General features: G+C 44.9%; 1 protein-coding gene across 3 annotated transcripts in view; it reads right to left on the bottom strand.

The window, feature by feature from the left end:
- Positions 1-736: 736 nt before the first annotated feature.
- Positions 737-15,040, bottom strand: part of grin2ba (glutamate receptor, ionotropic, N-methyl D-aspartate 2B, genome duplicate a) — a 119,077-nt gene continuing 104,773 nt past the window's right edge. For all 3 annotated transcript variants that reach the window (XM_076751730.1, XM_076751728.1, XM_076751729.1), the window contains exons 16-17: positions 12,866-13,104; positions 737-8,715 (exon numbers count right to left, since the gene is read on the bottom strand). In XM_076751730.1, coding sequence (XP_076607845.1) covers positions 6,421-8,715; positions 12,866-13,104 — 2,534 coding nt within the window. In that variant the 3' untranslated portion in view covers positions 737-6,420. The remainder of the gene's footprint in view (positions 8,716-12,865; positions 13,105-15,040) is intronic.

The raw sequence follows: 15,040 nt of genomic DNA on the forward strand, positions 1-15,040 counted from the left end.
AGGGGTGGGTTTTCATCTTTTACTTTCATCATCCAGATTTTCCAATCTGTCCCGCTTCCCTGACCTCAGATAATTATTACGCAATTTGAACCACATCCTCAATCTCAATGTTGATCTCTCTCGGATAAATAAAGGTTCGGTTTGAGCCTCTTTTTAAATCGGAGACGACGCGCCAGTTGTCTCACTTTGACAAAGGCAGGTCTACTGTACTGCTGCACAGTCCAGCAGGAGCAGGGGGAGAGGAGAGAGAGCAGCCTGGGAGAAGCCTGAGGGGGCTGGACGGCAGTGTGGGTTGTTGAGGGGACAGACCCAGACCCAAGCACTCCACCATACAGTCACCATATGGCCCTGGTTTCTCAGGCAGGCCTTTCCTCTCCTCTCCCAGGAATTCCTGCCATTGGAAGAGCCAGCTTGTGTGCGAAAGACAGATCGTGTATTTGAGAGAATGACAATGAACGCAGGTGATAGGAAGCAAGAGAGAGCGAGGGTAGAGAAAGCAGGTAGAGAGCCAGACCGGATTATCTGTGTGTCCACTGCAGCGGGCAGGACCATGCAAGAGACGCAAGAATGGAGACTTCTCATAATGCACCAGTCAAATGAAATGAATCAAAAGGATGCAGAGGTGTGTGTGTGTGTGTGTGTGTGTGTGTGTGTGTGTGTGTGTGTGTGTGTGTGTGCGTAAGAGGAGGAAGTGTCAAAATTCAGAGGTGAACACAAAAAAGCTTAAAAAGCCATATGCGTGAAACTTATAGTATTTTATTATTAATACTCAACACTTCATTTTGTTCATCATGTACAAAGAGAAAGAATAGTCTTATTTGAGCACTTATAATTGTAGATATCAGTATTATCCTTATTAGAAGTACCTTAATGATGTTTTTTTGCAATTTTGTCATGACATGGTTAATTTCGTTTCGTGAGATTACTTTGATCGTTTTCATACAAAAAAAAAAGAAGGTAAATGTTTCCCCCAATATTCAATATTTACACAACCTGTACAATTATTTGTTTTTGTGTCGTTTTCTGTTCGTATGGTGTAAAAATTTGGGGATTATTTCAAAGAAAAGGGCCACAAAAAGAGAAAAGAATGGCCAAGAATAATATTATGTATATCATTATGTATACAATTGATGCTATTCATATGTTACATTTTTTGTCAACCCACAGTAAATTGAATCAGGCTATGTAGTTTCATTGACGACGTGTGTTTTCACCAACCCGATCACTCTGTGAAATACATTTAGTAGCAACCCCTTATGTCATGTTATCATTAGTTTTCATTCAGGTAATGCAAACCATTCTCAAGTAGGAATGATGAAGATGGAAAATAGCAATATTAACAAGCAAAACTGTACACAATTTAATAGAAAATTTTGTATGCATCAATATAAAGCAATATCAATACATATTAATACACGTACACACAAGGTACAACTTTAAAATATTAGTAAACAAGTTCTGCAATGAATCAGGTGAAACTTATAAGCAGCTAAATTACATGGACCTTCACAACAAACCAATCATATAATATCACAGTATAATTCTCCCTATCCGTATGAGGAGTGACTCACTGATGAAAAACAAGTTGAACTCAATATGTTAGAAATACTGATGTGAAGCAAACAATAGCTTTCCTCCAAAACACAAAAATGCAAAATTACATTTTCACAAGTCAGTTTAACCGGTACATCGATCCCTGCAGCTGACCATGTCACGCTGTTATTTGGTCCCATGCGTCAGTATTCCTGACAGAAAAACACACGTCAGCTGAGGTGATATTTACATCCTCCACCTTCAGGATGTTCCAGTCCACTAACTTGCCACAGCCGTTTTCTTGTGATGTAAAAAATGTGACACAGTGTTTTGCTCAACATGATGCATTTGACCAAATGTGTTGTGGCACGCTCGTGTGCAGAGAAGTGAGGCTGGGACCAATTTGGCCGTAAGGGAAATAAAGACTTCTGACGAGCCGTGCTTACTCTGCATCGCCGGCCGACCTGCGCGCGCTGGCCGCGGAGCACAGCAGCTGGAGGTGGCGAAGGCCTGATGATAGCATGTTTACCACAGTGTCAGGTGCACCTTGACTTCCCAACCAGCAGCTGCAAACTGGCACTATAGCTCGCCGTCCGATGCATGAAAGGCAGGAGCTGATTACAGTGTGCAGTAGGAGCGTTTTCTGTTGGTCATGCAGTTTATTGCAAATGGGGAGACAAAAAAAGAAGTGTTCGCGTGTGTGTAAAATATGCAAACCTAACAGAGTTTACATGCACACTGATGCATTTTTCACTTTTCAATCAACCCTCCACACATGTAAGCAGCTGAGGAGAAAAACAGAAGAGAGATGAATTTCTTCTCTCAGGGCTGGAGAGAAGATTATAGAGACTTATTGGAATCAGTACCATACAGCAGAAGAGCAGGGGAAATAATTTGTGACTGGATGGGGACAGAACTGTGCACAACAAATCACAAATGACCCATCTCATACAGAGAAATAAGCAGTGCGCAAAGTTGCACAAAAATAAATTAGAATACAAAGCATTTAAGCGTTTTCAGCTGTCAAATTATGCGCTTTAGTAATATGTGAGCTAAAATATAGCAACGGTCGATTCCCCTGAAGCAAAACTACATAAAACGAGACATGACAGAACGAATGTTGCACCTTTTAGTAAGGGGTTGCACAAATGCATTTCAGCTTCAAATGGATTCTCAATCAGATGAAACTACACTCGTTTTGCACAACATTGTGCTGAACTCCTCAGCGGTGTTAACAAAACATCAACACTGGGAAATGTCCAGCGCGCGTTGGTGTGTGCACATGTGTTTATACATGTATGTGTGTGCATGTGCGTACACATACACACATATATATTTTCCTTTACCACAGTGATGTCTATCCCAAACGTAGAGAGGGAGCAGGATAGGCCGGGCCGAAGATGGCTCTAAATTCTGTGTGCAATCACCATGACAGCCCAGGTCAAAAAAAACGGGCAACAAAAACACAAATATCGTCTAAGATTTTAACAAGGATTGCTGCTTAGAAATGAAGGATCACAATATACTGCCTCTAAATGCAAATATCATCTATGTATACATGTAATATTGTATTACATAAATGTGTAGATAATTGACTTTATCTCAAAAAGCATGAAGAAGAGCTTACCTTAAAAAGAGAGAATCTAACACAATTCAAGGGAAACTTAGCAAAGACTCCTAAAACTAAACTTCCCCCTTTTATCACCAAACGTCTACACCTACAGTAAAGTATCCTCAATTTCCAACACTTTAGTGAAAATATGAAAAAGCAGAATTCTTAACATAATCAGTATACTGATTGGTAAACTATCATAATTAAGTAAACATGAGATCGAAAGAAAAAGAGGTTCAATTATATCACTTATGATTAGTAATATTTGTGTCTTAACTATATTTTGCATATTTTTGTTTATGTGTTTTTTTCGTTTTTATGAGTTTTTATTCTCGTTTTGTTTATTTCTTAAATTGCTGTAAAACATATTGAAAGTTACATCCTGTCTGTCTGTTTACTGTACAAAGTGAAAAGAGTTTTAAATATATTATTTACAAGGAAAAGATTGAACATACAAATGCTGACACTGACTGATGCCCGCTCCAAAGTCTTTCTTCTGCTCCGTCTTATTTCCTCGTCATTCCTCGTTCTCCCGTCTCCTTCTTATACCGTCTTGCTGATAATGGTTGACCTGAACTTTCAAGATGTGTGCGTATAAAAATTCCAGAGATCCCAATCTATTTATTAGGAGAGTCATGGGGGGATGGGTGGATGAATCTGGTTGATTTAAGGCTAACTCGATCAGTCTCACTTTAACGCTGTTGTCTGTGGAGAGGCTGTTGAATTTAGGAATAGTTATTGGCAGGATAGTGGGGAAAAAAAAACAGCTGTTATCATTCAGTCATGATTTGCTTCCCTCGACACGCACACACGCACACACACACACACACACCCACGCACACTTACACACACACACACACACACACACACACATACCCGCACGCCAACCTATTACACAGGTGCATTTAGATTAGGGTATAAGATAGAAGTCCGCAATGACAAAGCTCACACTCTACACACTCCAGCAGCTCCAATCTCAGGCCAGCACTCCGGTGCAATCTCCCATAAGCCCTTGAACTTCTGACACCACCCGCTAATCGAAGATCAAACCCTTAAATAACTAATAGAGGCTTCTTTATTCTGTACAGTAAAATGATGAGTCATCATCAGACAGCTCGTGAGTGAGGGGAGGGGCGGGGGGGGGGGTGGTGATGGGACAATAAGGCATGTCTACTGAGTGCCTGAACCTACACTGAGTAAAAGGTCCTGTGCAATAAACGAGGCCTCTCCTGCTAAAAAGACTATCTACATCAATCAAAGTAAAAAGCCGCAGAGCTTTCGCAAGATGGCCGCCTCCCTGACGCCTCGGTCAGTGTTGAAGAGGCCTCTCTCAAATAGACATCCTCGTCAGCTCAAGCTTTTACCGTTGTGGCGCGGCAGCAACACTTCTCCTACACAATCTGTAGCATTCTGCCCGCATAAACGACAGTGCATATATTAAATCATACACAATGTCCGGAACAAAGCTCTGTGTGCGCTCTCAGGCTGCCGACGTGAGTGAAAAGCAATGCCGTCCGCGAGATACTAGTGAGAGGCCGAAAAAAAGTAAGTGCCTGGTGACTGTCATCGTGTAACCTGAATAAAAGAAGTGGTCTAAAGGCTGCCGTGTCGTGAAGCGAGGCGTCTATCCATGACTGCGGGGACGTCCAGAATACAACTGCTTCATAAAGCTCTGCCCATAATTGACATATGAAATCATTTTACGGAGACATAAAAGCATCTCCCACGGCATTCTCGTATCTAAACCGTCAGCAGCAGCGTCTCAAGCCCGCTGTAAATTTTTACTGCAGTTTTGGCTCATAAACGTGAAGAGACCACCGAGCAGCCCCGTCCCGGTGCTGCTGCGTGAGGGCCGCATGCCAACTGGAGGACACGTCCACTGGAGACCTTTAAGGCACGTCCTTCCTCTCAGTATCTTCCGCTTCGGCTTGTTCACAGTAGCACAAGTTCAGGCCGACAAAAGCTCTGCGTGTTTAAGTGTGTGTGTGTGTGTGTGTGTATGCGTGTGTGCGCTTGATTTGTAATGTCTTGAAACGTCAAATAAGGATCTGTCCGTTCTAAACGTGTCGTCGAGATCCTGTTTTTCCACAAGGAGCAAATAAATGTATGAGCATGGAGTAAAATATTCTACAGAGAACAGAAAAAAAACAGGAGTTGAGGACTCAGTCTTTCTGGCTTGTTGGTTGAACTAAAAGCAACCTTCCTGCTGCCACCAGGGGCAGACAGAATACAACTACAGATACTAAAACAGTAGTGAAATATTATACCAACAGAACATAAAACAAGAAAAACTTAGTGATATTATAAGCAGTGTTATCATAATCAGTACTAACAGCTTTGTTATTCACAATGTTATCAATATTATTGTTGTTCTTATACCCTGTTTTTTTCTATAAGAATATCTTATTATCATTCATGATTGTATTTCTCATAGCAAACAAGATCAGCTCTTTTGGCGTTAGGGATGAGGAGGAGGAGCGGGGGGGCCGAGAGAAAGAGGAGAGAGGGGAGAAACAGAAGAGTCAGACGAGTGCAGGGCGGAGAGAGATGGACAGGCTCTCCTTCCAGAGAGAGGGAGGGAGTGGGGGAGAGGGGGAGAGAGAGAGAGAGAGAGAGAGAGAGAGAGAGAGAGAGAGAAGCACCAGTCATCTCCTGTGTAAACGTGACAATGTCTCCTTTCTGCAGTGACACAGGGGCAGATGGGCAGTTCGCTCCTCTCTCTGCTCTCGCAGTCTTTCTTCATAAGCGCTCAGCGGGAGCTCTCAGGCAGCCATCAAATCGCACCAGGCTCACATGTCCAATAACTAAGATGAGGTGTCGCCTCTTTGCGATAATAACCGAGTACATTGACTTCTGCCTCACTGGTGGATGAAATGATGGACTTGGAGTTGAGTGCGGTTGTGATGTTGAGGGGAATGTTAATTGACCGTGTTTGGACGTGAAAGTAGAGTAGCTTTGGCCATTTCTGAGAGAGGGTTAACATCCCACACCTCCTCAGGGTGTCCTGATTTTTTTTTACCCAGATTTTCTCGCAAAAATTACGATTTTTTCCCCCTTACTTTTAGCTTTCCATTTCACAGTCGCTAACTTACAGTCTTTTCCTCCTCCAGCTCTCTCCTCTTTTACATCTACTCATCCTGCTGTCCCAATATGGGCTCGGGTTGCAGTGTGTGGACAGTGTCTTTAAAATCATCCCTGATCTCCTAACACTACACGCCTCTATTCCTCTCCTCCTTCCCCCTTGCCATCGTCCGTTCCTCCTCCCCCTTTTTCTCTCACACGTCAGACTCAATGCTGGAGAGTTTCTCGTACACATGGCCATTGCTTCCGTTGAAGGGGCGCGGGGGGCCGACCCCCAGCATGGAGCCGTGGTGGTTCATTCCACCAAGGCTGAGCTCTTTCGGGAACCGGGGGGCCACATTGGACATCACCCCGGCCGTGGCAGATGCCGGCAGATATGATGCCGTGCTCATCTGGCTCCTGAAGTCACTTCGGCTGTTTTTGGCAACTTGTTGCTGCTGCTGTTGCTTTTTCATGTAATATTGTTTGGCTCCGTGCATCAGACACTGGTCATCGCCAAAGGTGGGTATAAAGGGGTTTTGGTTTACCCGATCAGGGTAAAGAGATTTGGATAAAGAGAACGCTGCTCCACCTCCTCCTTCCATCAAAGACCTGTCCCTGTCTCTCATGTCTCTCTCTCCGATGGAGCGGCGGTGGAGGCCCTCACCGCCTCTGAACAGGCCGAATGGCGAGCCGGGTCCTTTACGCCCCTCACCTCCGTAAAACAATGGGTCCCTGTCTCTTTCCCTTTCTCTCTCTGAGCCCCCGTGGCGCTCAAATATGTGTGCAAAGGGGCTGGTGCCCTCCATGTAGCGCTCCTTCTCCTTCAAGCTAACACTCCTGGGTGGGGGCAGCATCCCTCCCATACCTGCACCACTCATTCCTCCACCTCCTCCTAGACCCATCAAACTTCCCATCCCACCTGACTCCTCTTTCTGAAGGTCGACAAACGCGTCATACGAGTGCTGCCGTCTAAGTGGTTTTCCTAACCCTCCACCCTTCCTCCTCTGCTGTCCCTGAAGTTGAGACTGAGGACCTGCACCCATACCTCCTCCTCCTCCTCCTCCCCCACCTTTCCCTCCCCCCATTTGTTCCAAGAGGTGGTTGTTGTCCTCGCTGATATCATACAGGTTTCCTGTCTTTTTACAGCTTTCGCAGCGCATGCAGGTCGCAGAGCTGGGGCGGCTGTTTCCACCTCCCGATGACCCGCAGCTTATACCACCATACCCACCACCACCACCTCCTCCATGGATTGACATCTGCTTGCCACCTCCCCCACTAGCCCGACAGTTCCTGCACTCCCACTCTCCCCCTGCCAGCCCAGATCCTCCCCCACTCTTTGAATCTGACTTTTTGGGTTTGCTCTTAAGAAAGTCATCCACTGGAACCAGGGAGGTGCAGGTCCCCACTCCTCCATCTCTACTCCCAGGGCCCTCGGTCAGGTCCACGTGTTCCCACTGAGGGACACCCTCTTTGGGCCGAAACTGGTCCAAATAAAAATCCCTAACGCTCTCCTTTTCTCTGAAGAGATAGTTCCCATCGTTGTTTCCTCCTCCACCTCCTCCTCCTCCTCTCTTCCGTTCAGAGGGCAAAAGCGGTGGGGAGGTAGAGCGGTGGCCATGGTAGTGGTGGTGGCTGATGTGGTACGGTTTCCTCCTGTAGCCCAGCTCAATCTCGTCCAGCTCCCGTCTGGACTTGGCAGAGGCCGGCCTCTTTTTCAGGCTATCACGGTATTGTTTGCGCTTCTTGGCGTTACCCTCCAGGTTGCCATAAGTTACAGTGTGCGTGGAAATGTCCGAGACATCTGAACGTATATTCCCATCGTCATCTCCTCTCCCGCCACAGTAGTTATGGCCAGGGATGTATGTGGAGCTGGAGGCACCTCCCTTGAAGGAGAACTTCCCGTACAGGTCCGGCAGACCTCCCTTGAAGCCCTGGCTTGGGGGAGGAGTCTGTCCAGACAGCAGATCAAACTTGCTCATGTTCCTGTGGGTCAGCGCTGAGCACGGCTGGGTGGTGAAAATAGGGGCCACACCTCCACCCAGGCTGTCACAGTCGAACATGCCACCCTCCAGAGAACTAGCACTGCCCAAACTATGGGGCCTGTTGGGAGGAGGTCCGCTGAGCCCTAGCGTTGAGCCGTGGTGGTGCAGGTAGTGGTCCTGGTACAGATTACTGTCCTTCAGGTGGATGTTGCCAAACGTCCTCTCCACCTCACTGATGTAGTCGCTGAACATGTTGTCTTCTGGTAGGTAAGGTGGCTTGCAGTCTGAGTGGCCCGCCAAGCTGCGCCGGTGTTCAGAGATGTCATAAACGGAGGATTCACGGCGGATGAAGTCCAGAGCGCTGTGTGGTGAGCCGTTCACCCCTGACAGGGAGGCCATGTTCTTGGCGGTGCGTAAGAGGCGCATGATGTTGGAATGGGTGTTGTTCATGGTGGCTGATGGGGAGTTCAATGCCGAGCTGCTCTTCTCCTCAATCTGCACCCCATGGATACAGCTGTAGATGCCCTGTGAGGGGAAAATACAGACGAGTGGCAGCATTAAAAAGCGAACATTTTGAACATTTGCTACATTTAACCATTATTATTCACCAGTATTGTATTCTAGGTTGACAAAAACACAAGACTGCAGCTGCACGTAATAGATGACACAGCTTTCTGCTGATGCTGTCAATATCTTGCTAAATAAATAGAGTGTATAGTATGTAAAAACGCTTGTGTACATGTATTATAGACAGTAACATGGAGTATATTGCCTGGTGTGAGATAAAGTGAAATAGTGCAAGTGAGCATGCAGTATGAAGATTCAGAGAGGATAGTGTACAGTAGCTGTGTGATGGATAAAGGCAAAGGGTCTGTAAAAACCCCTGGGTCCCAGTGGTCAATACCCTTAATCAATGTGATTAGAATTCAACTGAACAATATCCTCCGGCAGTTATTAAACACCTCTGTTCCACCATCCCTCCACGCCACAGGCCACAGCACAATCCCCTCCGAAGAGAAGGGCCAAGCCAAGGGGACAGTGGCTGAGCGTCACAGTGACAGAAAGATAAACTGCTCCATTTGCATTCAGTGATGTACGATACAATACTCAGATAAAAATGGATATACAGAGCAGAGCAGACCAGGCATGACAGATGGGGACGGTAAAGGATCAGATCAATTCCAAACAATGATTTTCCTCAGTTTTTCTGGACATCTGTAGATGACTAACACAATAAAGGGATGCTTTGGCCATTGTTAAAAGATGAGGTATCAGCTTGACCTCCATTCTGCTCGCCACTGCCGAGGTCAGGCCTGTGCCAAGAGGTTAGGGGTCAGCTGACTGTCAGATATCCTCTGCTGTTAAACTACGACTCTACCCAAGCTCCTCCTTTTATCCACTAATGGGTCTCGTTGACCCTCACTTGCTCTGTCCCTAACCACTTGTTTGTGGCGGTTAATTAGCGACATGGACAGCGCCTGCATTGCAGCAAAAAGGCCGTCATCCCTCATCCAGGTTTTATAGATAATGTTATTACTTCTTTCAATTTCACAGTCTGTTAACAGCCAAGTATGTAAAGCTTGACAGTGGCTAAAAGCAAGCGAGGTTAGCATAAATACAAAAAATGACTCAACAGTATTGGAGAAATATGGGATTTGGATGGAATCTTGCAGTGGAGGATACACGCATACTCCCACCTGCGAGATTTTCAAGTTGTTTTTTTTTTTTTTCCACTAAGAACCATCTTTCAATGTTTATCTGGTCCTTCTCTGTCTCATCTGTGTTTCTTTTTTCCATCTGCCTGTTTATACAATTTGTCATCGCTTCGTCTCTTTTGTTTTTCTTCCTTTATTGTCCTGATTACGCCGCACCTGCTGCCAAATCTGTCACATCATCCCTCCCATGACATCTATGACATCCTCCCGTCCAGAATTTTACACAAGCATCCACCTTGCTCTTAGGATGATCTTTCCCGTTAGGTTTTCACCCGCATAGACAGTGATGTTCGGTTATATTGAGTTAAGATGGCATTTGAGGGCAACGCCGGGATGAATATTTGCACGATTTTTAAGCTCTTTCACTCACACACACACACACGAATAAGCAACAACCACGAGCGGGAACAACTTAATACTGTAGTGCATCAAATCTTGGACATTTAACAAAGTGATTGCTGCTTCGTATTCAGCAGCAGATTTTGTCTGCTCCACATGCCCACATAATGTAACAGTTGGCAGATTGCTGCCGGCCCAGTGCTACAGTAGCTGATTATTTGGGCAGGATGTGTGAATAGCAATAACTGTGGCCTGAGGGTTCCGAAGAATTTTCAATCCGCCAGGGGATCAGAGCAAAATCTATAAGTGATTACACTGGTACAGAGGGGCAGGAAATCAACAAATAACTAGCAGCCACCAATGTACAATAGCATACAGAACGCCATCTGTACATGCGGCAGCTCATAATTAAATAGTGCCTGTGTGTGGTGTAAGTATATGGTGCTAAATGCAAATTAACTTTGCCATGATGTAATGTGAGGGCTGCGAAAAGAAGAGTGATTAAGCCTCTAATACATTTACTGTTCTAAAGTCATTAGAGGCTTTTAAATCGATATAATTAATTTGTTTCAGTGTTGCAGGTGGGACCCAGAGGAGCAGGTAGCCAGGGGAGTGCCGCTCACAAAGCCGCTGTACCCCTCCGACGGAGGCATCGCTAACCAACCATGAAGCCATGACCGAAGCCACGTGACTCACGCCAACCGTGACAGATGTCTCATTTTTTACACTGCCGAGCTTAAATGTTAATTGCGGCAATAACAATAAAGTTTATTGGATTATGCTGTGAAATTAAAAAAGCGGAATCAATCTGAGTGGCAGAGCTAGAAAAAAAAGAAAGGAAAAAAGAAAGGAAGAAATGGCTGGAGAGAAAACACTTGAGTAAATGAGACGATGCGAAGCTGTGGCCGAGGATCGTGGAAAGATAACAAACCGTAATTTCCACTGTTGTTGTTTCCCAATGCCCGAGCTCTGTGATACATATGCAAATGATCCCTCTCAATGAATATTTCCCCTGAATATTTTAACGTACTGAATCATCTGGCTGCATTTGTGGACACACGGGGTTCATTTATGCTGTCACATTGCAGCAAAGACAGAGGTAATTTCTGTAAATGAGAGCAATCACTGAATGTTATACAAGGCATAATTGCTTTCAGACCTACTTCCCATACAATCTATAATGATGTAATAATCAAAAACAACCCCAAGCAGCCTGTCTTCGGAAAGGAGAAGTCATCTGACATTTTAACAACTGATATTTTACACTCCCTCTATACAAACAGACACGGACATGCACACACAACCATAAACAAGGCGACAGCAACAACGTAAAATTAACACCATACAAAATAATCAAAGTTGGGCGCTGGAGCGTAATATTAGAGCAGAGAGGGGAAAATGTTATGCTTTCTTTTTTTCTTCGCAGCCTTGCTTTCCTGGCACAAGCAGCTCCGGCGCCACAGCAGCATATCAAATGGAGGGAGAGCGCAGCAATGTGTGGCTCGCTGCTGTAAATTAGCCACGTGGTTCAGCCTGCAGCGGTTCACCTTCAGAGGCAGTGAATTACACCGAAGCCATGTCAAAACAATTGGAATGCAAATCAAATACCTCGGGGGTGACTTTGGTCTCCTGGGATCCAGTAATCTACCCTCTCCGGTTCTGTGGCTCATTTTTGTTGAGTGAAATATTGATTTGGGCTCAACATTTTGTAAATATTTACCTCGTGGACGTCAGGAAGGCCCAAGCAGCAAAACAAAGAGGAAACAGCTCCTGTACCCATTTCTATTTTGCAAGTGAAGGTTTGGTCACGTAGAATATACGCTCATCTACAATTTTAGCATCTCTAAAGCCTCAGAGAATAAAGTACTTTCATTTCGGAGATATTACACAGTAAAGCTGATGATGCACGGATGAATTAACAAGCAATAAAGGTGACTTTACAGACGAGGAGGACTCAGTGCTGCAGTAGCAGTAAATTGGAGAATTACAACCCACCTGGATGTTTTGCTATCATGCTAGCATCTCTCTTTGATTATCTGCCTGCATCTCTATCCTTTAATTCTTCATAGCTTTCTCTACACCCTCAACGCGTCCTGTCCCATTTACCAGCGCCCCCCATCTCCTGTCTTCCATCCTACCTGAGAAAAGACCAGTCAAACAATGTGTGTTTTTTTTCCAAAAAGTCTCAAATCTGACACTTTCAAGATGTTGTCACCTTTTGTACTTGTGCGAGGCAAAGATGGCGGAGTAGCTGCAGAAAGTTGCCTGGAAGTTGGCATTTATTTATATCAGCCACAGCAAACATTTCTCCCTTGATTTTGACGTTTGAAAACACAGTTGTGGTGTGAAATGTGTCAGCTCCAGTGTGTCTTGAAAAGCATTTATTGGCAATCTGAATCTGTCAATCAATATATTTGTAGAGAAAGTACAAGCCACGACAAGTTGATGGACATTTCTCAGTGGACTGTGTCTCCAACGGTAAGGAAATATGCTATTTTCTCTGCTTTACCATACTGATGGATATATTTATGATTTATTAATTCTGACAACGTTTTGGACATCAGCTTTAAAGTCTGAGCGCACACTGTCGATCCTGTCTTCCCTCCCCCGCCATGTCTCACCCTGCTGATGGAGAAGACGAAGCCAGGCTGGCCGGAGCAGACGCCCATGAAGCAGAAGCGCAGCTGCCAGTAGAACCAGTGTTCACAGATGAAGGTGATGAGCGACAGAGCCATGGCGGCACCGAGCATGTAGAAGACGCCGGCCATGTTGTCCACATCCAGCTGGCTGGACATCACCTCATTCTTCTCGTGGTGGCAGATCCCTGTCAGCCACAGGGACTCTAGCTCCTCCATCTCACCTGGAGGGAGGAAATGTAATGACAGCGAATGGGCAGAGGAGAGGAAGGACAGAGGGAGGGAGTGGAAGGACGAAGAGAGAAACAGATGGCATGAAGAGGGAAGGAGGCAGGGAGAGGTGGTTGAGAGGGTTGGAAGGAGGGATGGTAAAGAGTGGATGTGGCAACAACAAGAAGGAAACGGGCAAGGAAGGAGGGAGATACACGGATGGACAGGGGAAGACAAGGAGACGAGACAGAGGATAGGGGCACGACGTGGAGAAGTGTTTTTATAATTCATACGGGAATTGAAATAAAGAAAGGGGTGTGAAAAAAGTGGGAAGGAATGTAAAATATAAAGGGAGAGAGGAGGGATATGATGTAATAAGGGGATGGTATTGGAGGACACGAGGGATGGAGAGATGATGCAACAGAAGAAGAGAGGAGGGAAGATGGCGGGCAGGCAGGGAGGAAGGGGGGTCAGGGGAGTTAGAAGTGAAACACAGCCTTGAATTTTGCAGTAGACTCATGCTGATCTCTTTTGCACTCATTTCTGCAAATAATTGTGTTTCTCCACAATATGTAAAAGCTTTAGTGTCAACACGTGTTCGCATCTCTGCAAAGTGGAAAAAACAAGCATTTGCATATGTATGCATGTGCATGCGTGTGTGTGTGTGTGTGTGTCCGTGCATCTGAAGCTGGTCCCTGAGCTTCTTTTCTCTTTTGTGGGTCACCTTCTGTTTCATCACGAGCTGTTCTCTATCAAAGCCGACTGTGGCGGGACAGGCGTCGCTTAATTAATCATACAATCAGCCGCTGTCGCTGCACGTCAGCGCGACTCTTGCACCGGAGCAGTGGTTGGCCTCTGAGCATCAACGAGAGGCTCCACAGCATACAAACTCAGAGCTGACGCACACTCATGTTCATTTTGTTCTTTCCTGCGCTTCTCCTACTGCGACGTGTCAAAATATCTGTGAAAAAAGGCCTGTTATTACAAACTAAGTGACTGAACGTGAACGTTCATTCTCGATAAAGGGAAATTAATTCTAGGGCGCCTGATTTGCTTTTCCAGAGCTTTCAACTGCCTCTCACAATCTTTGTAATCTGATGCTCCACTTTTACAGCAGGTCACATACTGACAACTGTGCTCTCTCCATGACAAGCCAGCAAACTCCATTCACTGATGAAAACCATGAGATGTTACTGAAAGTTCTGGAAAAAAGCTAGTATGTGTACCTTTTGAAAGACTAATTTCAAGCAAGTCTGAGGTCTCTGACGGTTGATTTTTTTAGTGTTTACTAAAAAACAGTTAAGTTGAAGCATGTAACATACTGATATTATACTTTTCCAACTTTTTAAACTCAAGCTGTAGTTAAACGTTTTGGGAAATATGCTCTTTTTGTTTTCTGGCAGAGAGCTAGCCATGATTGTAAGCTAAATATAAAACTAGAGCCAGCAGCCTTTTAGCTTAGCTTAGCATAATGACTGGAAACACAGTGAAACAGCTAGCATGGCTAAGGTGGAAGGTAACAAAACATGCCTACTGTTTCAGCACCTGTAAATTCACCAATTAACATACCATATCTTGCTTGACTAATTCACAGAGAACCCAAAGTGCAAAACAACCACACAGTGTTTTACAGTTAGTCGTGTACAGGGTTATATGCAAACTATTTCTTTATGCTAAGATAAGCTAACTGGCTGCTGTCGGTAGTGTCATATTCAGTGCACAGACATGAGAATGATATCAATCTTCTTATCTAACTCTCTGCCACAAAGAAATAAACATATCTCCCCAAAACTCTTCTTTTTCTTACTTTCACTAATCTAATAACTAAAAGTATGAACAATAATCTAACATAACGAATGTAGCATAGAGTCAATTTGCATCTGAGGAAAGATTTCATATTTGGCATCTCGGAAATGATGCAACAGGTCTTTCACTGGTGTCGAGGGCGAA

The sequence above is a fragment of the Chaetodon auriga genome, chromosome 16, assembly GCF_051107435.1.
Source record: "Chaetodon auriga isolate fChaAug3 chromosome 16, fChaAug3.hap1, whole genome shotgun sequence".
Taxonomy (NCBI): domain Eukaryota; kingdom Metazoa; phylum Chordata; class Actinopteri; order Chaetodontiformes; family Chaetodontidae; genus Chaetodon; species Chaetodon auriga.